This window comes from Eubalaena glacialis, chromosome 9 (assembly GCF_028564815.1).
Source record: "Eubalaena glacialis isolate mEubGla1 chromosome 9, mEubGla1.1.hap2.+ XY, whole genome shotgun sequence".
In the NCBI taxonomy this organism is placed as follows: domain Eukaryota; kingdom Metazoa; phylum Chordata; class Mammalia; order Artiodactyla; family Balaenidae; genus Eubalaena; species Eubalaena glacialis.
In genome coordinates, this window is record NC_083724.1 from 114,690,443 (window position 1) to 114,716,729 (window position 26,287).

The following is a 26,287-nucleotide window of genomic DNA, read 5'->3' on the forward strand; positions in this document are numbered from 1 at the left end:
AGAATACTGGTCACTTCTGTGACAGTCCAATCAGAGGTGCATCACCTGGGTCTAATCTGGAGGAAGCAATACACAAACCCAAACTGGGGGACAAACCTACAAAATGGCCTGTAATATTCAAAAAAGTCACAGGCATGAAAGTAAAGGAAAATCACAGCACTTTTCTAGATGGAAGGAGATTTGAAAGACGTTGACAGCTGAGTGCGCTGCGTGGTCCTATTTTGGATCCTTTTGCTGAAAAGGACATTATTGAGACGGGTGAAAGTTGAGTGAGTTTCTGGGTAAAGGGAATGTGGTAGTTATTTTGTACTATTTTGGTATAACTTTTCTCTTAAGTTTGAAATTATTTCAAAAGAAAAAGGAAAAAGAAAATTTACCATTACAAACCCCCCTCCAAATTCACTTTTCCTCTACGGTTCTGTTAGTAGCAATAACATTCTTTTAGGTGCCCAAGTTCAAAAACTTTGGGATCACCGTTGATTCCTCTCTTCCCTGCCATCCCTTCCCCCACCAACCTACCACTCACTAAATCCTGTCAATTAAAAACAAAATATTGCTCACATAATCACCTTTTAAATTAAATGTCCACTTTTTTTCTTTTTGGTTTTTAATGACACTTCCTCACATAATCATTTTAAGGAGTGCCTGTGAAAAGAATGTGTATAACATAAAGTAGGGTAAATATAAGGTCCTATTACTCCATCTCAAGTCTGGATTACTGCTGTTTACTGCTCTAATCTCCTAACTGGTCTTCTTGTCTTTGGTTGCTCCCTTCAACAACCCAGTGTGTATACAGTTACCAAAGTAATCTGCCTAAAAGCACACATTTATCCTTTCGGGTCCTTACTTCCCACGGTTGACAGTGGGACTTAATCCATATTCCCTGGGAAGTCTGATGTTCTATGAGCTGAACCAAGGTGGTCTGCCCTCGTATCAAATAACCTTGACCTTTCCCCAATTCATAGAGAAAAGAACATTTAAAGGGTAGAATTTCCTCAACTTGTAATTTTTTTTTCCCCCCGGTATTTGTTTTTCCTTAGTAGTAAGGATCCAAACTTTTATCTGCTAGCATTAGCAGATGACAAACTGAATGAACCAGCAGCAAGTAAATAATAACAAAGATTTGGCAATTGCGGATCGTATTTATTTTAACAGCTTGGTTTTCTCCTGGGCACACGTGCTGGTAGTAGTGATCATTATGATATTAAAGGTATAGTCATTTTCTTTCTTAAAATTGTTTCTCTTTGGGATGATGGAAGGAAATATATCAAAATTTCATCATGAACACGTTAGAGAAAACACTGCACTCCCGAATAAATACCGAGGCCTCTTCTTCAGGGTTCTTCCAATCTTATCACTACTACTCCCCTTCATGAATCCTTGACTTCAGAAAAAGTTGTCTAATCTCTGTTCACATTCGCTTTTTTTTTTTTTTTCCTCCTTTGCATAAACAATTTTATCTCCCTGGAACTCTGTCTAGGCCCACACCTATCCATACAAACCCCGTCCGGCCTTAAAGGAACAAATCAATTCTCTACTTGGTGAAAACTTCTAAGATCATAATAATCTCTTCTAACTCACTATGTTACTGTGAAAAGTGTTCTTCAAACATCAAAGTGCATAAGAAACACCTGGGAATCTTTTTAAAACGCAGTTTTTTGTTTTGGTGAGAACATTTAAATTCTACTCTCTTAGCAAATTTCAATTATACAGCACAGTGTTATCAACCATAATCACCATGTTTTACGTTAGATCCTCAGGTCTTTTTTATTTTACAGCTGAGTTTGTACCCTTTTACCAACCTCTCCTGTTTCCCCCATCCCCCCTCCAGCCCCTGGCAACCATTTTTCTACTCTGTTTCTATGAGTTTTGACTTTTTTTTTTCAGATTCCACATATAAGTGATATCATGCAGTATTTGTTTTTCTTTCTTTGCCTTATTTCACTTAGCATAATGCCCTCAAGGTCCATCCATGTGGTCACAAATGTCAGAATTTCCTTCTTTCTCATGGCTGAATAATATTCCATGTTTATATACACATTTTCTTTATTCATCTGTTTACAGACACTTTGTTTCCCTATCTTGGCTATTGTGAATAATGCTGCAATGAACACAGGAATGCAGACATCTCTTTAATATTCTGTTTAATTTCCTTCGGATATATACCTGTAGGTGGAATTCTGGATCATATGGTCGTTATATTTTAAAATTTTTGAGGCAGCTCCAAATTGTTTTCCACAGTGGCTGCACCAATTTATATTTCCACCAGTAGTGTGTAAGGGTTCCCTTTTCACTAGATTCTCCCCAACACTTGTTATTGCTTGTCTTAATGTCTTTATGATGGTCATTCTAACTGGTATGAGGTGATATCTCACTGTGGTTTTGATTTGCATTTCCCAGATGATTAGTGAGGTTGAGCACATTTTCATGTGCCTCTTGGGCCATTTGTATGTCTTCTTTGGGAAAATGTCTCTTCAGTTCTTCTGCCCATTTTATTTTATTCTTCTTCTGCCCATTTTAAAATTAGATTTTTTTTTTGCTCCTGAGTTGTATGAGTTCTTTATATATTTTGGATGTTAACCCCTTCTTATCAGATATATGATTTCAATTATTTTCTCCATTCTGTAGGTTGCTTCTTCATTTTCTTGATGGTTTCCTTCGCTGGGCAGAAGTTTGTTAGTTTGATGTAGTCCCACTTGTTTATTTTTACTTTTGTTGCCCTTGCTTTTGGTGTCAAATCCAAAAAATCGTTCCCAAGACCAATATCTCACCTTCTATGTTTTACTTATTTTGTCGTGTCATTTCTCCATGCAAGAACCCACAAAGGCTCCTTACTGCATCTTGTTCAGGTCTTGCCTACCCATAGCCCCACACTCCCCATCCGCCCTTCCTCTTCTGCCCTCAAAGGGTAAGGGTCAAGCCTTTACACCCCTCCTGGTAGCAAACTTTCCTACCTCTGTCTTCATGCTCCTCCTGTTGTCTCCTCCTCTCTGTCTATCCAAGCTTCACCCTTCCTTTGGGGCTTGGGGCAAGATTCACTGTCACAAAACTCTTTAATGATCCTGGCCCACACTGACTATATTCTTTTTTTTTTTTTTAAACATTTATTTACTTATTTATTTATTTACTTTTGGCTTTGTTGGGTCTACGTCACTGCACACGGGCTTTCTCTAGTTGCGGAGAGCGGGGGCTACTCTTCGTCGCGGCGCGCGGGCCTCTCATTGCTGTGGCCTCTCCTGTTGCGGAGCACGGGCTCCAGGCGCGTGGGCTTCAGTAGTTGTGGCTTGCGGGCTCAGTCGTTGTGGCTCGCAGGCTCTAGAGTGCAGGCTCAGTAGCCATGGTGCACGGGCTCAGTTGCTCCGTGGCATGTGGGATCTTCCCGGACCAGGGCTCAAACCCGTGTCCCCTGCATTGGCAGGCAGATTCTTAACCACTGCGCCACCAGGGAAGTCCCTCGACTATATTCTTTGAACTACAACCATGCTTAACACCTTTAAAATGAAGACTAGAGTTTTGAGGCCCTCCAGTTGTTTCTTTTCTATAAGAAACCTTCCTGCTACGTTGTAGTTTCCTTGATTGCAGGGATCCTGTCTTACAGCTTTTAGAATCCTTTATGGAATCTGGAAGAGAAACAACTTTTTTTTTTTTTTTTTTTTAGTACAAAAGGCTGCTATCTATGTTAAATACACCGATGACAAGTGGATGGGGTCTCATGAAAAATCAGTTATTGGTGTTTCAATGATATTAGCAAGGGAGTATTTATTTGGGCTTTTCTGTAAGATTGTCTTATAATAGAGCCACGATTCTCAACTCAGGGCGCATGCTCTCCCGAGTTCTAAATCACACTCATGACACGCCCCGATTTTTATGCACTCTCCCAGAATCATCAGCACAGAGAGCCACTGATATAATAGGAAAGTCATTTCCCTCAAGTGTTTTGGGGTTGAGAACCACCATGACAGAAAATTGAAGGTATCGGTGGTATTTATCAAAATAAGATGATTTCGATCGTACTGGGTTAGAATTGCACCTTTCTGAGAGCATATCAGTTCTTAGTTCCTTGACAACTGATGAGTAAGAGACTCTACTAGACAAAGTGGGGAAGAATATGCCAGATCTAGGAATGACATGTGCTTCCATGCCAGCAGGCAGGGCAGACCACCCTGACAGCGCACCTGCTCATGTACAAGCATCTCTAGACCACCTGAGATTCCATTTGTGTGCGATGGTGCGCTCAGGAGAAGGCACGGCCTCTCGTTCCCTGCTCTGCCACTCCTTGGCACCGATATATTTTACCTTACTTTTTTTTTTTTTTCCTAATTCTTTGGCTGTGCTGCATGGCATGTGGGATCTTAGTTCCCCGACCAGGGATAGAACCCGTGACCCCTGCAATGGATGTGTGGAATCTTAACCACTGGACCACCAGGGAAGTCCCTATTTTACCTTAGTACACACACACACACACACACACACACACACACACACACTCAGATATTTTTTCTTATTCCTCACAGATAGGATTTTGGGGAAGTAAATCTCTTCCCCAATAAAGAAACTGAGACTCACAGAAGTTAAATGATCCCCACAATCATGAAGCCGAGTGGGGGAGCCCTGTCAGAAGTGTCTAAGATCCTTCCTGCCTCATTTTATGTTTAAGAAATAAACGAGGGGGGCTTCCTGGATGGTGCAGTGGTTAAGAATCCGCCTGCCAATGCAGGGGACACGGGTTCAAGCCCTGGTCTGGGAAGATCCCACATGCCACGGAGCAACTAAGCCTGTGCACCACAACTACTAAGCCTGCACTCTAGAGCCCGCGAGCCACAACTACTGAGCCCGCATGCCACAACTACTGAAGCCCACGCGCCTAGAGCCCGTGCTCCGCAACAAGAGAAGCCACAGCAATGAGAAGCCCGCGCACCGCAACGAAGAGTAGCCCCCGCTCACCACAACTAGAGAAAGCCACCACGCAGCAACGAAGACCCAACACAGCCAAAAATAAATAAAGAAAGAAAAAAAGAAAGAAAGAAAGAAAGAAAGAAACGAGCGACTTCCCTGGTGGCGCAGTGGTTAAGAATCTGCCTGCCAGTGCAGGGGACACAGGTTCGAGCCCTGGTCTGGGAAGATCCCACATGCCGTGGAGCAACTAAGCCCGTGTGCCACAACTACTGAGCCTGCACTCTAGAGCCCGTGAGCCACAACTACTGAGCCCGCGTGCCACAACTACTGAACCTGCACGCCTAGAGCCCGTGCTCCGCAACAAGAGAAGCCACCGCAATGAGAAGCCTGCACACCACAACGAAGAGTAGCCCCTGCTTGCTGCAACCAGAGAAAGCCCACACAGCAATGAAGAGCCAATGCAGCCAAATAAATAAATAAATAAAAAAGAAATAAATGAAACATCCTTGGCTGCTGAGTATGAGGTACTGGCAGAACATCCAAAGCGCAAACACCCTGTAAATCTGGGGAAAGAGTGGGATTAAATGAGGGAGGGTGGTCTGCATTGGGGATAGAGATTTGGGAGTCATCATCATAATCTGGTAAAGTAGACACAGATCTGATGACCTCTAAGGCGAGACCACAACAATGTCGATAGAGTAAACAGATGGCTGCTACAGACTCAAGGGACTGACCACAGTTAAGGGATGGAGAAGAACCAGGGTTGGAGAAGCCAGTAGTGGGTAGAAGTCAAATAAGACAGTAGCTAGAGGAGAGAACAGGCTTCAGCAGCAGTCACCAAGATGGGGACAGACTTCTAAAAAGAAAAGAACTTGGACTTCCCTGGTGGTCCATTGGTTAAGACTCTGCGCTTCCACTGCAGGGGGCACGGGTTTGATCCCTGGTCGGGGAACTAAGATCCCACATGCTGAGGGGCCAAAAAGTTAAAAAAAAAAAAAAAAAAAAAGAGAGAAAGAAAAGAATGCTTGTCTAGACCAAATGCTACAGAGAGGTCAAGTCGAATGAAGACACAGAAAAGGCCATTTGATTTGGCAATGAGGAGGGTCCTGGTAACCTATGTGCTATGATCTGAATGTTTGTGTCCCCCCAAAATTCATGTTGAAATCCGGGGGTTACTAGCTGGGGCCCTTGGGAAGCGATTAATACATGAGGGTGAAGCCCTCATTGGTAGGATTAGTGCCCTTGTAAAGGAGACCCCAGAGAGCTCCCTTACCCCTTCTGCTAGGTGAGGACACAGGAAGAAGGTGCTGGCTGTGAACAAAGGAGAGGAGCCTGACCAGACACCGAATCTGCCAGCACCTTGATCTTGGATTGCCAGCCACCAGAACTGTGAGAAATAAATGTCTGTTGTTTTTAAGCCACTCAATCTATGGTATTTTGTTTTAGCAGCCCAAATGGACTAAGACACCATGACAGTACAATTGCCATGAGGTTAAGGCTGAGACCAGGTTAAGGAGAGTAGTTATTGAAGAACAAAAGAAAGACACACATGTAACTTGCAGGAAAGTGTTTAGCAAAATGAAGGAGAGGAACAAGGCTGGGTCAAATGATAACATTTTAAAGACCAGTGGTAAATTGTGGGGTAAAAAATGTAGGCACCTGAAAGATGCTAAACTGAGAGAGCATGGTCCCAGGAGACCAAAGGGGATGGAACCAGGAGCCCAGGTGGGTGGGACACTAGTCTTAGCAGGGGCCATATTCAGAAACCTTGGCTCTCTCCCTGACAGACATGGCGATGCACGGCCATGAGGTTCTTCACTACTCTAAGGCACCTTGGTAAGAGATAAGGCTGTATACGAAACAGGGCTTAAAGATACATCTCTCTCGGTCTGGGTTTTTTTTTTTTTTTTTTTTCTTCCATCTTTAAAGGTATGCTTTAGTAGAATTAAGTAGATTTTTGTTTATCCATTCATCTGTCAATGGACACTTGGGTTGCTTCCACCTTTTGGCTATTGCAAATAATACTGCTATGAACATGGGTGTACAAATATCTCTTTGAGTCCCCACTTTCAGTTCTTTGGGGAATATACCCAGAAGTGGAAATGCTGGATCTTATGGTAATTCTGAGTTTAACTTTATGAGGAACCACCATACCATTTTCCATAGCAGCTGCCATTTTACATTCCCACCAGCAATGCAGAAAGCTTCCAATTTCTCCACATCTTTGCCAACACTTGTTATTTTTCATTTTTCATAATAGCCATCCCAATGGGTATAAAGTGGTTGGTTAATTTTTAAAATAGATGTTTCTTCCTTAGACTATAAGTTCTTCCAAAACTGACTATGTGAATATTTGTTTGATTCAAATGGAATCAAAGACTTGAGCTGAATAAATATTTCCCTAAGTGTGTCAGTATAAATATTCAAAATTCCCCAAAGCCTCTCCCCAGTAGCAGTAAAAAACATGTTTTCACCAACGTCAGTCGTGTCTAAGTTTTCAAGAGAGACCTGAAGGGGCAGAAAAGGTGCAGCTCCCTGAACGCAGATAAGAGGGGAAGGAGCGCCCTCTTGTGTCCTTTCTGTGCCAGTGTCAGTGAATAAAGAAGCCAGCTGAGAAATGAACATTTCAGATCTTCTGATGACACTTCCAACGACAACAAACTCCAGACACATGCCTACTGCATAAAAGAAAATGTGAAAACATGGAGAGAGCGAAACTAGGATCTTTTGAAGAATTCCCAATCTAGAAGAGGGACGGAAACAAAATCCATGCAGAAATAACAGTAGAAGACTAAAAGCAAAATGGATTAGGTTACTATAAGCAAAATGAATAGATTATCTATTAAGACTCCACAGGAGATAAGATTCGCATCAAAATGTAAATGTGGCTGGTTACGAAGGAGCTTGAGTTGGCTCTCAGGTTTCTCTTAAGGCTCCAGTTCCAGGGTCCTGGAGGGACCTGGGAGGGCAGCCTCCATGTAGGGGCCACTTACATGGCTGTCAGGTTTCCAGAGCCCCTTCTGAGGTTTAGACAAACTCACTGTGCACTCCCATCTTTGGGAGGGAGGCCCTGGGGACTCCTCCCGTGTTCCTTTCTTTCCTGTAGTGTCCTGCCCATGGCTACCTATCCCTTGAGTTTCATCTCCCTTCCATCCCTCCCTCCCTAAACAGGCTGTTGACGGGGACACCGTCTCCAAAGCTTCGTCTGGCCTTGACATTCACAAAGATAATTATACAGGAAGTATGGCTCTCGGAGTTTTGCAGGTATCATCAGCACGGGGACCAGTTACAGAGGATTAAGAAGCTCTCTTGCAAACCTTGCTCCTGCAAGCAGCCTTCAGCTAGCCTCTTAGGGCCCTGAAGGAGGTAGAGCCCTTACTTTGGTTCGCATCCTCCTCTCTTTTTTTTGGCCACGCCAAGGCACGCGGGATCTTAGTTCCCGGACCAGGAATCCAACCCATGCCCCCTGCAGTGGAAGCGTGGAGCCCTAACCACTGGACCGCCAGGGAATTCCCTGCATCCTTCTCAAATGCTGAATGAAGGTAGAATGAAGGTAGAATGAAGGCATGGCAGTAGATGTGACCACATATCCAATCGGTAGAAACTAGTGTGCTAATTAGGGAAGCAGCATGGTGGAATGAGCAGTTCTTCAGAGTCAGACACAGCTCACTGTAGAGCCCAGCTCTGCAGCTCTGTGGCAGTGGCCCCGGGGACATGCTTCTTTATCCCCATCCGGCAGTTCTGAAATGGGAATAATAGTCTCCACCTACCTCCCTTGTAAGATTCTCGTGAAGCTTAAAAAAGATAGTGTACATAAACCTTGAGGAAGAATCTAGTGTCATAAACACCCCTCTCCTTCCCCCTCTCGCCCCAAGCCTCCTCCTTATCCCGATGTTCCCACAGTCTCCTGGCTGTATGGACCTGAGATTTCTGGGGCAGTTGCACAATAACAGAGATTTTAGGTCAACAAGAGCTGTATGGCAAGCAGAAGAAGGGCTGCTTTGTTTGTATTCTCATGTCAGGTGCAGTGGGGAAGGTATTTCCAAACCATCTTAATGACTTCCCAAGACTTTTTCCAGTTGCCCAAGCCAGAAATCTGGGAGTCATCCTTGATTTCTCCTTCTCTCACCTCCGACATGTGTATTTCTAAGTTCTGTTACTTCTCCTTAAGACATTCTGAATCCTCTGGGTCTCTCCATCTCCTTCCATTATTTTACTTTAAGTCCCCATCTCTGTTCCCTGGAAAACCACCATGGCTTCCTGACTGGCCTTCAGTATTGTCCCTCTTCTTCATCATCCAGCAGATAGAGCTCTTTCTAAATGCAAGTCTCAGCAAGTTGCTCCCCTATTTAAGATCACTTATTGATGGCTCAACTACTTCCAAGAGAAAGTCTTAACTCCTGAGTGTGTCTCAGTTCCTGTTTGGGCTCCTCCTACTTTTCCAGCGTTTCTCCCACCAGTCCTGTGGCAACACCCACTCCTCTGTGCACCAGCTCTACTGGACTATTTACGGTTCCACGGAGAAGGCACAGTGGCCAAGGCGTTTTCCGGACATGGGACTTTTAGTGCTAAAACCAGGACAGCCCTGGGCAAACCAGGATCGTGGTCACCCTAGTTCTACCTCAGGCCTCCGTGTATCTTCTTTCTTAATCCCCTTGTCTGTCCCACCCCGTTTACTACTCAATACTCCTCATCCTCGGTTTCTGCTTGGACATCACTTCTGCAGCCTCACGGAGCGGTATATTTGTTCCTTCCAGGAGCTGTCACAGCAAGCTCTCCTGGCAGCGATCACTGTATTGTAACGGCTGCTCTGTCTCCCTCGCAGTTATAAACTCATTAAAGACAGGAACAGTTTTTTTCTCCTACCTGTATTCCCAGAGCCTAGTAGAGAGTCCGGCACACAATAAGTGCTCAATGAAGTTTTCTTGAATTAATGAATATCAATATAAATTTATCAAGTGTCATCTATTTCATATCACTATGGGGGATGTTAGGGACTGAATGTTTGTGCCCCCCCAAATTCATATGTTGAAGTCTTAACCCCCAGAGGGGCTGTATTTAGAGATGGGGTCTCTAAGGACGTAATGAAGGTTAAATGAGGTGATAAGGGTGGCGCCCTGATCTGATAGGATTAGTGTCCTTATAAGAAGAGACACCAGGAGAGACATCTCTCCTCCTCTCTCCCTCTCCTTCTCCCTCTGCAAAGGCACCAAGGAAAGGCCATGTGAGCACACAGTGAAAAAAGACAACCCAAGGAGAGCTCTCATCAAACACCAACCCTGCTGACACCTGGATCTCGGACTTCCAGCCTCCAGAGCTGAGTGAAAATAAATTTCTGTTGTTTAAGCCACCCAGTCTATAGTATTTTATACGGCATCCCAAGCAGACTAACACAGGGGATGTACCTAGTTCACATAACTAGGCTGTGACCAATGATAGGTACAGGTCACACAGGTACCATCCTGAGGCAGAGATTTGGTTTCTATTCCGAAACAGCCGTAATAATATTTCCCATCCCACGTGTTCTTCCAGAACCTTGCAACTCTCCTCAGTCTACAACCCCTCTGCTTGAAATTGGACAAGCCTCGTGATCACCAGGGGATGATGGAGTGACTTGGAGACTTCCAAGACAGGTACCATCCTGAGGCAGAGATTTGGTTTCTATTCTGAAACAGCCGTGACAGCCGTAATAATATTTCCCATCCCACGTGTTCTTCCAGAACCTTGCAACTCTCCTCAGTCTACAACCCCTCTGCTTGAAATTGGACAAGCCTCGTGATCACCAGGGGATGATGGAGTGACTTGGAGACTTCCAAGCTGTGTGCTCAGGCCACTCAATATGGCTGTTCTCTTGCTCTCTGTACATCCCCTGCCCGACCAGTGCCTGCTTCACCTATATCTTACACCGGCGGCCCCCAACTTTTCCAGCACCAGGGACCGGTTTCACGGAAGACAATTTTTCCACGGATTGGAGGGGGCGGGACGGTGCAGGCAGTAACGCGAGTGATGGGGAGCAATGGAAAGCGGCAGATGAAGCTTCGCTAGCTAGCCACTCACCTCCTGCTGTGCAGCTCGGTTCCTCACAGGCGGCGGACTGGTACTGGTCTGTAGCCCGGGCGTTGCGGACCCCTGTCTTACACACATGACTGACCTTCCTATGTACTTGCCTCCGCCCCAGCTGATGATTGTTCTTATTAAAGAGGTGGTGAGGGGCGTGCCCCTCTGCTAGTTTCCCTGGAAACCGATGAGCCCACCTGACATCAATTCTCCTATAACTGGTCATCTCCACTTCCCCACCCCCCTCCACCCCGAACGAAGACTGCCGCCCCATCCTGCCTGCCATGCACCACACACGGTGGGGTGTCGCTCCAGGACCCTGGTCCAGATGTGTAAGCTCCCCCATCCATTAAACCACTGATGTCTCTGTTGTTGACTTTGGACTCTTTCTTCAGTCTTGAAGTTGGCGCGTGCAGGCCTTGCAGGCCTGTGGGGTGCAGCCCAACGCAAGGCTAGGATAAAAATGTGATTCAGTTTCCACCTGGCTCTCTTGGGACTTTTGTCCTTAGAACCCACCCCCCCATGCGATGAGAATCCCAGCCCACGTGGAGAGGAGCAGAGGCCCCCAACCCTCAGCCCTGTTGAGTGCCCAGTGGACGGCCAGAACCAACTTTCCAGCCATGCCCCTGCACTATCTTGGAGGTGGACCTTCCAGCCCTCTGCTGGGGGGAAGATGCCGTGTGGATCAGAGACAAGCTCTCCCCCAGGCCCCTCCCAAACTGCAGATTCAAAAGGAGAATAACAGACAGCTGTAAGCAACTAAGTTTGGGGTCGGTTTGTTTCACAGGAATAGATAACCCAATTCAGCTTAAGACAAGATGGAGCCACTTGTACTGGACGAGCCCTTCTTTCTCTTGATTATGTCCTTGCCCCAGGGTATCCTGGTTTATTCCAGAAGGGGCTGGGGACTTACTCCAGACTGGCCCATTCAAACATAGGCCTCCAACATGACTGGTTCCTGACATATTCACAGGCGTTCACTGGGACAAAGTGGGGCAGGATCCCGGAGCTGCAGGTCCCCCCACCCCAGCTTACACAGCTGTCCCTGGCTCCTGGGGGCTGACCATGAGGGCTCAGGCCCCAGGAAGAGGAAACCCTAACTGACAGCCATCTGCTTTGCCCATGGGAAGAACACAAGGTCTCATTCTGGGTGTGTCTTCTTTCTTCTCTGCCTCAGAGCCACATATTAGCTTCATCCTGGGTGATACAAACCAATCAATTGTAAGTTGGTCATGTTTTGTCCTCCACCGATCATTTGGGCATCCAAACCACTGTATCTTGGGCCATCCTGCCAGGTCACCATTTTGAACCATTCGAAAATACCTATATTACAGTATATAAAGTAAGAACATAAGTGTTCAACATGACAAGATGGACAAACATATTTGTTTTTCTACCATCCTGCTTTACTTACGCAAATAAGTATCCTAGAATGGTCACTTTTGGGACCTGGAAATGGTTACATGAGTAGGTGGTTTAGTTTAGAATGTATGACTAATATTTTTGCAGTTAAGTAGCATTTTCTGTTTTCCAGTAACTCTTTAAAGCCCATTTACGTTGCCTGAATATGCATCATAATTCCTCTTTTGGAAATGTCTACGTTTCCACCACCGTGCTGGTGATTCTTCATCGTCCCACTCAAATCCTACCCCTCCCCGCCCACTCCTGGCCACACCTGTCAGCCTGTTCCCTGCCTCAAAGGCTGACACCTACGAGCTGCATCCCCCAGGCTTCTCTGTTCTCTGACTTCCAGGTGGGTTTGACCAAAGGGAAGTGCTGTTGGAGTGTGAAGAGTGGCAAGAGAGAGGGGTGGGTCTTCTCCCTCCCTCCCTGCTAGGTCCCGGTCTCCATCATGGCTGCGTTCCTCCACCATATACCATAGGCTGGGCAGTCCCTCTCCCGTGGCGACAGCTCTCACTGGGTTCTAGGAATAGCACGCCCTTTCTCTTTTGCTTCTTCAGGCCAAAGGATGATAAAGGCTTCTGCTATTGCTAGTTTCCAGGGGCTTCACCATCTCGTCTTGATTCTCTTAACCCCGCCCACAGTGTGGGTTAAGGGCTGAATTGTAACCGCCCCACACCAACTCCTATGTTGAAGTCCTAACCCCCGAGACCTCAGAATGTGACTGTCTTTGGAGAGACTATCTTCAAAGAGGTAATTAAGGTTAAACAAAGTCATATGGGTGGGCCCTAATCCAATCTGACTTGTGTCCTTATAATAAGAGGAGATTAGGACACAGACACATGCAGAAGGAAGACCACTGTGAGGACACCAAGAGAGGACGGCCATCTGCAAGCCAAGGAGAGAGGCTTCAGAAGAAACCAACCCTGCCCACACCTTGATCTTGGACTTCCCAGCCTCCAGAACTGTAGGAAAATAAACGTCTGTTGTTTATAAGCCACTTGTCAACGGTACTTTTGTTATAGCAGCCTGCGTGGACTCGGACAGCGGTAGTTCGTCACGGCAGCCCTAGAAAACTAAGACACCATGGTAAACGCTCCCATCATTAAACTGCTCAAGTAGCCTTGGGAATGTGCTGGCCGTATCCTTCTGGGACCCTGCCTCACACACCCAGTCTCACCAACGGTGCTATCATATGTCCCTTGATCAACCCCATGGTATCTATCATCACATTTCTATCTCAGTTTGTAAATACGTCAACATCTGTGCCATGAATACCTTTTACCGAAATACTGTAGGACTCACTTTCACGATAAGGTACCTAAACTGTTTCTAATCAAGGAGCCAAGTAACATCTAACTCTCCATGTAGAGCAGCCTGTCATTTCTAGAAAAATCCTTTCACATTTTTAAATCAACTTTGGCTGGAAGGCCTGGGGTAATGATTGAAGCCCAGAGTGTCTCTGGAGATGCTGCATGAGAGTTTTCGTTGCTGCTTCAGTGGCTGGGAGCCCCACTGGTCGATGTGGAAGCCAAGCAAGATGAGCTGGAATGTGTACGGGGGTGCTGGGTTCTGCACTTAGGGATATCTAGGGAGGAAAAAGATATCACTAGAGTGAGAGTCGTTAAAACATCCAAAAAAGCTATATAGTTAACATTATTTAAATGATAAAAAAGGATTTTATAAAATCACCGGGCTGGATGGGAGGTATTGAGTTTCCCAACTTCACCACCTTCCCCCCGTCCCCGCCATCTTCACCTTGAGTTACTAATAATAAGTTCCTTAGTCTCCAAAGTGCTCTTACAACTATATTTCATTTGCATCTCAAGAAAATTCTGCGAGGTAGGTAGGGAGGTATTAACATCTCCGTTTCACAAATAAAGGAAACCGAAGAACAGGTAGTTTAAGCGCCAGCTCAAGTTCATGGAGCTGAAAGGCATTAGAGCTGGGTCTGGAGACTCGTGATTCTTAGACCAGGTGGGTATCGGTAGAGTTCCCATCGTTTATCCTCCCTACTAATCTGGGCATGCACGCAAAAGGCAAATGTCACAGGTTGACACTCCAACCAAAACTCACAGCGAGAAAGGATTTCTCCTCGACATCTGGCCGTAAGCAGAAAGAGGAAAGAATGGAGAGATCAAGAGAAAGAAATAATACGAGCTGAGCTTGCAGGGAGCAGGAGGGATGTACACTCACCCTTATCTTGGCCCCGGCTGTGTGTAGAGCGACATAGGAGGGCTGGCAGATGTACAGATGCTGAACCTCCTTAAACACTGTCCCCCTCCCCGATTCCACATTCAGCTGCCAAGTCCCAGCAGTCAGATCATCCATTACATCCCTCTAATGCTCTGACGGCTATGTTTGCAACACACAGGGTTTCTATTAATCCGGGGAAAATCCTACTTTAGACTGTCATTGAATCAGAAATTGCTTCCGCCATGACTGCTGCCTCCAGCGAACCAGGTCCCTCTTCGTCCACAGAGATGTGCCGCAGGGGCGGTCTCGCCCACACCCTCCACCTGCCTCAGGTGTGCTCTTTACTCCTTCTCTATATCTGTCCTTGGAGGCCCCTCTTCTCCTAGAAGCTTCAGTGTCTTGACCCTCAGGGATTTCTGCCTCAGCTGCATTCCTGAAGCCATTATTATCCAGACCCCTAACTTAGCACTGAACGTACGCTCTCGGGCGTTAGTACCCGTTTCTGAATGTATTGGGTTGGCCAAAAAGCTCGCTCGGGTTTTTCCATGACATAGATAACCTGAACGAACTTTTTGGCCAACCCAATAATTATCTGTCTCCTGATGAGACTGTCAGTCAGGTCCCCGAGAACAAAGCTGGAATCCCACACCCTGTTGAATCTACAGTCCTGCCTTTAGTAGATCCATCCATGTTTGCTGGTGACTTTTCTGGGAAAGAGTAGGCAAAACTGGGGTTAAACATAGCCAGTTGTTCGAATCCAGGAGGAAAGGGGGAAGGAATGGGAGTAAATCATCTTCCCGTGTTTGAAGTTTTCAGTGTTGTTTCAAGGTCAGCGTACAGTCAGCATTTTTGTGTTGTTCTGAGATCAGCATAAGGTAAGAGAACAAACAGAAGCCTTCCTTTGTATCATTTTAGGAACAATGAAAATAAAATAATACCTGCTGAATGGAGACAAACCCTAGCTTTCTGTGATACAAGAATGGGCTAGTAACACCTTATCTGTAACAGTTCCAAATTTAATCCTATTACAGTGCAAAGCATAATTTATCACTGTATTGGAGGAACCCTTTCTCCTAAGCCCCCCAGGAAGATTCACAGGCCCAGGCAGGCTCCCCTCAAGCTTTCCTCTTCCGCCCTGGCAGGTCCCAGGGACTCCCCCGCCCCCCTCCTCTCCTGCTGGTAACCGTCACCACCTACCCAGACTGTGGGTTTCTCATCCCTCCTAGATGGGTTCCCGAAGATGGTCTCGTTATGTCCACCTGTTGGGCTGCACCCCGCAGGCCTATGGGCCCTGCACTTGCCCAGGTTCAAGACTGAAGAAAGAGCCCGAAGTCAACAACAGAGACATCAATGGTTTAATGGATGGGGGAGCTTACATGTCTGAAGCAAGGTCCCCCCATTTGCAGCAGGCGGCAGACAGGACACGGCGGCAGTCTTCGCTCCCAGGGTGGGGGCGGGGCGGGGGGGAGATTACCAGTTATAGGGGAAATGACGTCAGGTGGTCTCATTGGTTACCAGGGAAACCAGTAGAGGGGCACGCCCCTCACCACCCCTTTGATAAGAACAATCACTAGCTGGGGCGGAGGCAAGTACATAGGAAGGTCAGTCACATGCGTCAGATATAGGTGACGCAGGTCCTGGTAGGGCAGAGGACGTACGGAGAGCAAGAGAACAGCCATCTTGAGTGGCCTGACTATACAGGCTTCCTTGCTGTCCCTGAAAACAAGTTTGCAGACCCTTTTCATTTTAAGACTTTAATGTCCATCATTACAAGAGAAAAGACAAGATCTAAGGGCAAAATATGGGGAAGTTATATAAAAGGGTACAAATCTGACAGTCTTGGGTCTTGGTCCAGAGCATCTGATGATCTGGTTAAAATAACTGGAAATTTCTTTTACACCAACATTGGGTATTATAAGCAGAAAGGGTAGGGGGTCCCCGGAGAAAAGAGAACCAGGCATGGCTTTCTTGACACAAGAGAACCCATTTTGGCCTAAGCCATTTTGTGATCTAAGCCTGGCCATGATGCTTGCCCGTAAACAGGTCTCAGTAATTAATGATCTTAAGGGAACAAAAGAATGCAGGAACAAAGAAAAAGCAGTCAAGAAACAATGGTTCTGTGATAAAAGAGTCCTAGATTCTCCTCAAGAGATACACGTAGATGTAGAGAATGGAGTTGAGGACACGGGGAGGGGGAAGGGTAAGCTGGGACGAAGTGAGAGAGTGGCATGGACACATATACACTACCAAATGTAAAATAGATAGCTAGTGGGAAGCAGCCGCATAGCACAGGGAGATCAGCTCGGTGCTGTGTGACCACCTAGAGGGGTGGGATAGGGAGGGTGGGAGGGAGACGCAAGAGGGAGGAGATATGGGGATATATGTATATGTACAGCTGATTCACTTTGTTATAAGGCAGACACTAACACACCATTGTAAAGCAATTATACTCCAACAAAGATGTTAAAAAAAAAGAGAGATATACATAACAATTTGATACATATCGTTGGGTACATACATATCTCTGGGGGCAGAAAGTAAGGCCGCCACCCAGCTGGAGGATGGAATGATGATGCTGACCTTTTCTGACCCTCGTGACTTCAATCAGTTGAAGCTTGCACTCTGTCAACCTTTGCCCCAATTCTACACTGAATTTTCCACTGCTTAAGATCCTTCACGAATATGCGTGTATCCTTAGTTTCAAACTTCCCCAATTTTGCTATTCGGGGAGGCACAGCTTGGGAAAGATCCCTGGTGTTCTCCTTTCTTTTGGCGGTGCTGTGAGATCTTAGTTCCTTGACCAGGGATTGAACCTGGGCCCTCGGCAGTGAAAGCATGGAGTCCTAACCACTGGACCACCAGGGAAGTCCCTCTCCTTCCTTGCTGCAGATAATAATTCCTTCCTTCTCCCATTCTTTGGTTTGGCCATGTTTCTTGGCTCGACACCCACCAAAAGGCAAATCCAGTTTTTTGGGTAACACATCCACACCGGGAGGATGACACACCCCAACTTCACGGGGACAGAAGCTCCTGTGCTTGGGACCCTCCCAGACCTCGCCCTATGTGTCTCTTCATCTGGCAGTTCACCTGTGTCCTTTATCACATCCTTTAATAAACTGGTAAACATGTTTCCCTGAGTTCTGTGAGCCGCTCTAGCGAATTAACCAAACCCAAGGAGGGGGTCGTTGGAACCTCTGATCTATAGCTGCTTGGTCAGAAGCACAGGTGACACTGGTGACTGAAATGCGGGGGAGGAGGGCAGAGACGAGTCTTGTGGGACTGAGCCCTTATCCTGTGGGCTCTGATGCCGTCTCCAGGTAGATGGTGCCAGAACTGAGTTAAATTGCAGGCAACCCAGCTGGTGTTGCAGAGAATTGCTTGGTGTGGGGAAAACTCCCACACAGTTGGTGACCAGAAGTGCCAGAAACGTGTGTTTTGTGTGAGAAGTAAAAGAAGCACTTAGGAGATAGACAGAGCTGAGGTTTTTTCCTACAACAGGAGGGAAAGACTAGGGTTTTCCTTCACATTGGGGCTCATCAAACCTTTTACTTCCTACTCATCTTTGGCTGCTGCCTTGCTGTGAAACTCCGTCTCGGTCCTTCCCCCAGAAAAGTCCATTTTTTCAGTGCAGAGACTTAACAAGGACCTATCTTAGCAGGATAGCTGAACCCCTATTTCAAGTGGTTTATTTTCACTTCTGAGCACTTGGAGACCAGGCAAGACATATTTTACAACACTTCTATCCTACATGGGATTCTTCTCTTAAGAGCTTTTGCCTACAGCTCCACTGACTTTTTTCCCTTTTCTCGCTTTTTAAAAATAATTGTTTATTTTTGAACAGGTTACTTTTCTACATAGTTCAGTATTGGAAAGATACAAAAAGGGACAGTGAAAAAAATCTCCCCCACTCACCTCCCAGCCCTCCAGTTCCCTTCCTCAAGGGCAACCAAGATGATCTTTTTTTCCTCTGTATCCTTCCAGAGATATTTTATACATTGCAAGCAAATATACACATAAAATGCAAATATATTCTCCCCCTCTCCTTTTTCATACAATTGGTAGTATACCATCACTTTCTGTTCACTATATATATGAGAGTATGCGTATGTGTGTGTGTGTGTGTGCCCGCGTGTATGAACAGTACTTAAAGAAATTCCTTGGGGACTCCCCTGGTGGCACAGTGGATAAGACTTCGCACTCCCAACACAGGGGGCCCGGGTTCGATCCCTGGTCAGGGAACTAGATCCCACATGCATGCCGCAGCTAAGAGTTCGTATGCCACAACTACAGAGCCTGTGTGCCGCAACTAAGGAGCTGGAGAGCTGCAACTAAGGAGCCCTGGAGCCACAACCAAGGAGCCTGCCTGTCACAACTACGGAGCCCACGTGCTGCAACTAAGGAGCCCACAAGCTGCAACTAAGGAACCCACCTGCCACAACTAAGACCCGACGCAACCAAATAAATAAATAAAATTTTAAAAAGAAAGAAGCATAAGAGAACTTAAAAAAAAAAAGAACTTCCTCAATCTTTCAAGGGTTGTATTATAGTCCATTTATAGATGAGCCAAATTTATAGCTATTTGAGCTGTTCACAATCTTTTGCTCTTAGAAACGATGCTGATATAAATTTTCTTTTTTTTGGGCTGTGCCATACAGCATGCAGGATCTTAGTTCCCTGACCAGGGATTGAACCTGCGCCCCCTGCAGTGGAAATGTGGAGTCTTAACCACTGGACTGCCAGGGAAGTCCCTGATATAAATTATCTTTACATATGTGCAGGTCTGTCTGCCGTCGCCTGTTTTCTGATGGGCTAAGGGTGTCGACAGCCATGCAATCTACCAGTAATCCCAGTACCAGAGCATCTTCACATACAGTATTCCTTTCCTCAACCTGCTCCTACAAAGACAGACAGAATCGGGTAATTTAAATGTATTTTTTTCATCAGTTGAACTTACTGTTCTTTTTCTAGAGATATTTACACAACAGTTTCTCTCCATGTTGCTGTCACGTCTTTAAATGGAAGGACATGGGAGAAGATGCATGGAAGGCCATGCTTCACACATCAGAACTCTCTGGGGTTCTTTTCTTAGCCCACTTCCTGGGCAATCAGTGCCTAAATCTTCAACTGCTGGATTTATATCTCTCGCCCCGCTCTCCCCGCCAAGCTCTTGGCTCATACATTCAGCTCCCTTCTCAACGTGCCTACTTGTCATCCCGCAGGTATTTCACATGTCCAGTCTCAGTAGGAGGTGGCATGAACCTTTACACAATCGCCCAATCCAGATACCCAGGAGTCATCCCTACGCGGCTGGAGCCTCCCCCTCAGCCTGTTAAGTCCCTCGAGGGCACGAGGGCACGACTGGGTCTTGTTAGGGTCACACGTCCCTCGAGCCCCCTCCAGTGGCTGTAAGATACTTGTTGGATAAATGAATAGACATATGAATGACTTCTCCTTCTCTTTCATTTCAGGGCAATGGCTGAAACCACCTTGCAGGGGAACTTTGAAGCAGGAAGAGAAAATTCCTATCTTCCGGCTGGATGTCATTTTACTGGGCACAGAGAAGGGAGTGAGAAAGGCAACAGGCTACTGAGGCTGAGTGACCCCAGAAAGAGGGGGGCTCCTCAGGAGGCTAAGGCCCAAGAAGGGCTGTTACAGGGAACAATTTGCATACCAGCGTGTACACATACACCTGTGTCTGTCGCTCCCCAGTTGAATTTTTTTGTTCTCCATTTATGTTATTTGCAGACATTTGCAAATGATCACTGATACAAACAGCACCATTCGATAAACCCATGGATCACTTAAGAGAATAGGTCACGTAAAGGAGTACTGTAGGTGGATATGGAAAACAGATAAATAGAATCACAACAATGATAGCCCTGCAGGGTGCCAATCACTCTTCTAGAAACACCACCACCACCAACAGTAATAATTGCAAATATCTGGCTGCTGGGCATTATATTACTTCATTTAATCTTCCCAAGCCTGTGATGTGTTAAAAAAAGGTAAAGAGGGACTTCTCTGGCGGTCCAGTGGTTAAGACTCTGCACTTCCACTGTAGGGGGCGCAAGTTCGATCCTTGGTCGGGGAATTAAGATCCCACATGCCAAAAAACCAAAACATAAAGCAGAAGCAATATTGTAACAAATTCAATAAGGACTTAAAAAAAAAAATCTACCCTCAACACTTTATGATGACTCCCAGTTCAGGGGTGATGTGGTAATACTGTATGTAAATATGGATTATTGTGTTTGAAAGTCATAAAATCAGGAGTTTTTCATTTTAGTCATATAAACACAGCTTCGACTCACCCCTGTAAATTGCCTAAGCGTAGGCTGGGAGCTGAGTGACAAGTAACGGCCACTGGTGGGGATGAAGATGTCTGGGGGGGCTTCCCTGGTGGCGCAGTGGTTGAGAATCTGCCTGCTAATGCAGGGGACACGGGTTCGAGCCCTGGTCTGGGAGGATCCCACATGCCGTGGAGCAACTGGGCCTGTGAGCCACAACTACTGAGCCTGCGCGTCTGGAGCCTGTGCTCCGCAACAAGAGAGGCCACGATAGTGAGAGGCCCGCGCACCGCAATGAAGAGTGGCCCCCGCTTGCCGCAACTAGAGGAAGCCCTCACACAGAAACGAAGACCCAACACAGCCAAAAAAATGGATAAATAAATAAATAATAATTAAAGGTGCTAATAATTAAAAAAAAAAAAAAATGTCTGGGGAGGACCCCCCGCAGAAGGGTTTCCTTCCAGGAGGAGAGTCTAAGCGGGGTGACTGCTCATCCTGGCTTCAGCTGAGTGGATGCTTCACCCTCAGGATTGAGCTGCTCCCTGGACTTTTCCATCTGGGGATTCTGTGCAGAGGACCCCTGCTGTCCTCTGTCTGCCTAGGAGCCCAGAAGGCTGCGCAGACGGTCTGATCACCCCTCCAGGTGACACCGACGAAGAGGGTGCTCTCTTTTCCTCCTAGCTTACTCTGCTTCTATGAGAAATAGAGGAAGGTGTGAGGGAGAAATAATCAATACAGCTTTAAAGAAGCCACAGGCCTGTCTTTGTTCTTGGTTTGTCTTTAACTCGGGGTGAAACTGTCAGCTGTGGAGGAAGGCTAGGCAGAAAATTCTAGCCAGGGTTTTGAAATTTAAATCCAAGATTTTGTGGGACTTCCCTGGTGGGCCAGTGGTTAAGACTCCATGCTTCCAATGCAGGGAGCGTGGGTTCGATCCCTGGTGGGGGAACTAAGATCCCACAGGCTGTACGGGGTGGACAAAAACTTAAAAAATAAATAAAATAAATAAATAAATAAATCCAAGATTATGTGATGGCACCATTCAGCCTCCCAAGTAGGTGGCATAAAGTAGGGATGTGTTCCAAAACATTCCAATGGTTGTTTGTTAGTAGGGATCATGAATTCATACTTCAAAACATCCATTCTTAGAATATTGGCTTCTACTGTAGTTTGTGGTAAAATACCGTATTACAAAATGTTTTACATGTGCACATACATATATACTACATATACACATATATATTTTAAACCCCAGTAATAACAGTGATTAAAATACCCATCATAACTAATATGTATATAACTAAAAATATCACATAACTCATAAACACGGTTCTTCTTTTCTGGTAGATCCTCAAAAGAAGCCCATTTTTGTCAAATACTTTGTGTTTAACTCTTCAGTAAAAACAAGCAGCCATTTGGCCCCAGGGCAAGAGAAGCAGGTAGAATCACTCCTGTTGGAAATGCCAGGGTAATTTATTATGGGTAGCATGATCAAACAAGAGGCTACAAGACAGAACAAGTAAACTATGCTCTTTCAGAGGCAAAGGAGAAATGCAAAGACGCTAAGCAGTGGCCCTTCCTGAGAGTTAATTTTGCCCCGAGGATTCTTAGCAATTAGGCCTTTTGGTCTTGTAGGTATCAGAAATTAACAAAAGCCCATATTGTAGTTAGTAGGCAGCGGAGGGCGCACAAGACAGAATTCACAGCACTGAGTTTAACACACACTATTCCATCTGGGAGCGTGGAATCAAAAACCCAACACTGGGGACTTCCTGGGTGGTCCAGTGGTTAAGACTCTGCGCTCCCAATGCAGAGGGCCCGGGTTCGATCCCTGGTCAGGGAACTAGAGCCTGCATGCTGTAACTAAAGATCCTGCGTGCCACAACTAAGACCCGCTGCAGCTAAATAAAAAAGCAAAAAACAAAACAAAAAAACAACCCCACACGGATGAGGAGTAATGAGCAGGCGGAAGATGTTATGGAGGCCAGGCAGGAAAAGAAAATATATGGCTTACATTTCATGTAGCTCTGGCTGCAACTATTTTTTACACAGAGGAAACTGTGAGAAAGAAGACAAAGAAAAGTGAGGAAAGTAAAGGTAAAAGCGAGAAACAAAGCTTATTCCACAGGTTGGAGCCTCCTCCTGGCCACGTGGCTGACCCCTCGTCAGCGTCTCAGCAGCTGCTCACCATCAGTACTCTCTCACTGGTCCCTGCTGTCTCCATGATGATTTGGTGTGATTCTGACAGCTTCTGCTAGTTACCGAACGCTTACTTTGAGCTGAGCACTGTTGTTACTAACTCTATTCTACAGACGAGGAAACAGAGCCTCCGAGATTGTTAACAATTTGGCCCACATCACTGAGCTGCTAAGACTGTGAGATCAGGCATTGAACCTAGGCTATTTCAGTCCCTAGCCTGTGCTCTTGTTCAGCAAAGTAAAAAATAAGATGGTATTTCATGGGGGAGAACACGAATATGTATTGAGTACTTAATATATACCTGGCGGCATTTAGTCCTCACCGCAGTCCTGCAAGGGAGGTATCATTATTCCCATTTTATAGATGAAGAAACTGAGGCTCAGAGAGGTTAAGTAACTTATCCAAAGTTGCGCTGTTTAGTAAAAAAAGCCCAGGTCTCTCAGACCGCAAAGCCCATACTCTTTCTTATTCTTCCTTCCAAATGGAATTCTCAGGAATTTCACTGAACTAACTAAATAAAAATCTCTCCTTTAGATATTTTTACCTCTGCACATCCAAACCAAATAGACGTTATAAAACGAATACCTGGGGGTTTCGTCAGAATTTGAAAGGAATCTATTAAAGATTGCCTGCAAGGAAGCCACTGCATAAACTGTGTTTTGTAAATTCTTCTGTTTTAATTAATTAAGTTTTCTAAAGTTCAAAGAGAAAGATGGGAGACGGAAACCAGTTTTTATTGGTTTATAATCAGAATTCATGAATATACTGGCTTCTTTTTTGGTATAAGGAGAGAGCAGAGAGTAAATGTGGTAGGAAACTATGGGGGTCCACAGATCCAGACTTTAGCCTGGAATGGACTTTAAAGATGTAATTCAAACTTATAAACTGGGAAATGAAAACTCAAATAGCTTGAGTGACTGCTAGTTAACAGTAGAGCCGAGGCTAGAAACCTGGATGTCCTGATTCTTAAACCATTATTCTTTCCATGACATGAACCAGGAATCACTTTAGAGAATATTCCTTTTTCCTCTTCTTTTGACCCAGACAGGGATGAAAAAGTGAGAAAGCTTAACAAAGCATTAAGGATCATACACCATGATCAAGTGGGGTTTATCCCAGGAATGCAAGGATTCTTCACTATATACAGATCAATCAATGTGATACACCATATTAACAAAATGAAGGATAAAAACCATATGATAATCTCAGTAGATGCAGAAAAAGCTTTCCACAAAATTCAACACCCATTTATGATAAAAACTCTCCAGAAAGTAGGCGTAGAGGGAACCTACCTCAACATGATAAAGCCCATATATATCAAACCCACAGCCAACATTGTTCTCAATGGTGAAAAACTGAAACCATTTCCTCCAAGACCAGGAACAAGACAAGGTTGCCCACTCTCACCGCTATTATTCAACATAGTTTTGGAAGTTTTAAACACAGCATTCAGAGAAGAAAAAGAAATAAAAGGAATCCAAATCAGAAAAGAAGTAAAACTGTCACTGTTTGCAGATGACATGATACTATACATAGAGAATCCTAAAGATGCTACCAGAAAACTACTAGAGCTAATCAATGAATTTGGTAAAGTAGCAGGATACAAAATTAATGCACAGAAATCTCTTGCATTCCTATACACTAATGATGAAAAATCTGAAAGAGAAATTAAGGAAACACTCCCATTTATCATTGCAACAAAAAGAATAAAATACCTAGGAATAAATCTACCTAAGGAGACAAAAGACCTGTATGCAGAAAACTATAAGACACTGATGAAAGAAATTAAAGATGACACAAACAGATGGAGAGATATATCATGTTCTTGGATTGGAAGAATCAACATTGTGAAAATGACTATACTACCCAAAGCAATCTACAGATTCAATGCAATCCCTATCAAACAACCAATGGCATTTTTCACAGAACTAGAAAAATTTCACAATTTGTTTGGAAACACAAAAGACCCCGAATAGCCAAAGCAATCTTGAGAAAGAAAAACTGAGCTGGAGGAATCAGGCTCCCTGAGTTCAGACTATACTACAAAACTGCAGTAATCAAGACAGTATAGTACTGGCACAAAAATAGAAATATAGATCAATGGAACAGGATAGAAAGCTCAGAGATAAACCCACACCCATATGGTCACCTTATCTTTGATAAAGGAGGCAAGAATATACAGTGCAGAAAAGACAGCCTCTTCAATAAGTGGTGCTGGGAAAACTGGACAGGTACATGTAAAAGAATGAAACTAGAACACTCCCTAACACCGTATACAAAAATAAACTCAAAATGGATTAAAGACCTAAATGTAAGGCCAGACACTATAAAACTCTTAGAGGAAAGCATAGGCAGAACACTCTATGACATAAATCACAGCAAGATCCTTTTTGATCCACCTCCTAGAGAAATGGAAATGAAAAGAAAAATAAACAAATGGGACCTAATGAAACTTAAAAGCTTTTGCACAGCACAGGAAACCATAAACAAGATGAAAAGACAACCTTCAGAATGGGAGAAAATATTTGCAAATGAAGCAATGGACAAAGGATTAATCTCCAAAATATACAAGCAGCTCATGCAGCTCAATATCAAAAAAACAAACAACCCAATCCAAAAATGGGCAGAAGACCTAAATAGACATTTCTCCAAAGAAGATATATAGACTGCCAACAAACACATGAAAGGATGTTCAACATCACTAATCATTATGTGATTAGAGAAATACAAATCAAAACTACAATGATGCATCACCTCACACCGGTCAGAATGACCATCATCAAAAACTCTACAAACAATAAATGCTGGAGAGGGTGTGGAGAAAAGGGAACACTCTTGCATTGTTGGTGGGAATGTAAATTGATACAGCCACTATGGAGAACAGTATGGAGGTTCCGTAAAAAACTAAAAATAGAACTATCATGTGACCCAGCAATCCCACTACTGGGCATATACCCCGAGAAAGCCATAATTCAAAAAGAGACATGTACCAAAATGTTCATTGCAGCACTATTTACAATAGCCAGGACATGGAAGCAACCTAAGTGTCCACCGACAGATGAATGGATAAAGAAGATGTGGCACATATATACAATGGAATATTAGCCATAAAAAGAAATGAAATTAAACTATTTGTAGTGAGGTGGATGAACATAGAGTCTGTCATACAGAGTGAAGTAAGTCAGAAAGAGAAAAACAAATACCATATGCTAACACATATATATGGAATCTAAAAAAAAAAAAGTCGTTCTGAT

The 26,287-nt window shown here is 44.9% G+C and overlaps 1 protein-coding gene across 2 annotated transcripts in view; it reads right to left on the minus strand.

The window, feature by feature from the left end:
* Positions 1–3,483: 3,483 nt before the first annotated feature.
* Positions 3,484–26,287, minus strand: part of FBXO16 (F-box protein 16) — a 66,183-nt gene continuing 43,379 nt past the window's right edge. Inside the window, exon 8 of one of the 2 annotated variants that reach the window (XM_061199460.1) lies at positions 3,484–3,620. In XM_061199460.1, the coding sequence (XP_061055443.1) occupies positions 3,612–3,620 (9 nt within the window). In that variant the 3' untranslated portion in view covers positions 3,484–3,611. Of the gene's footprint in view, positions 3,621–13,745; positions 13,943–26,287 lie in introns of those variants that run through there. The other variant, XM_061199459.1, reaches the window with a different exon arrangement.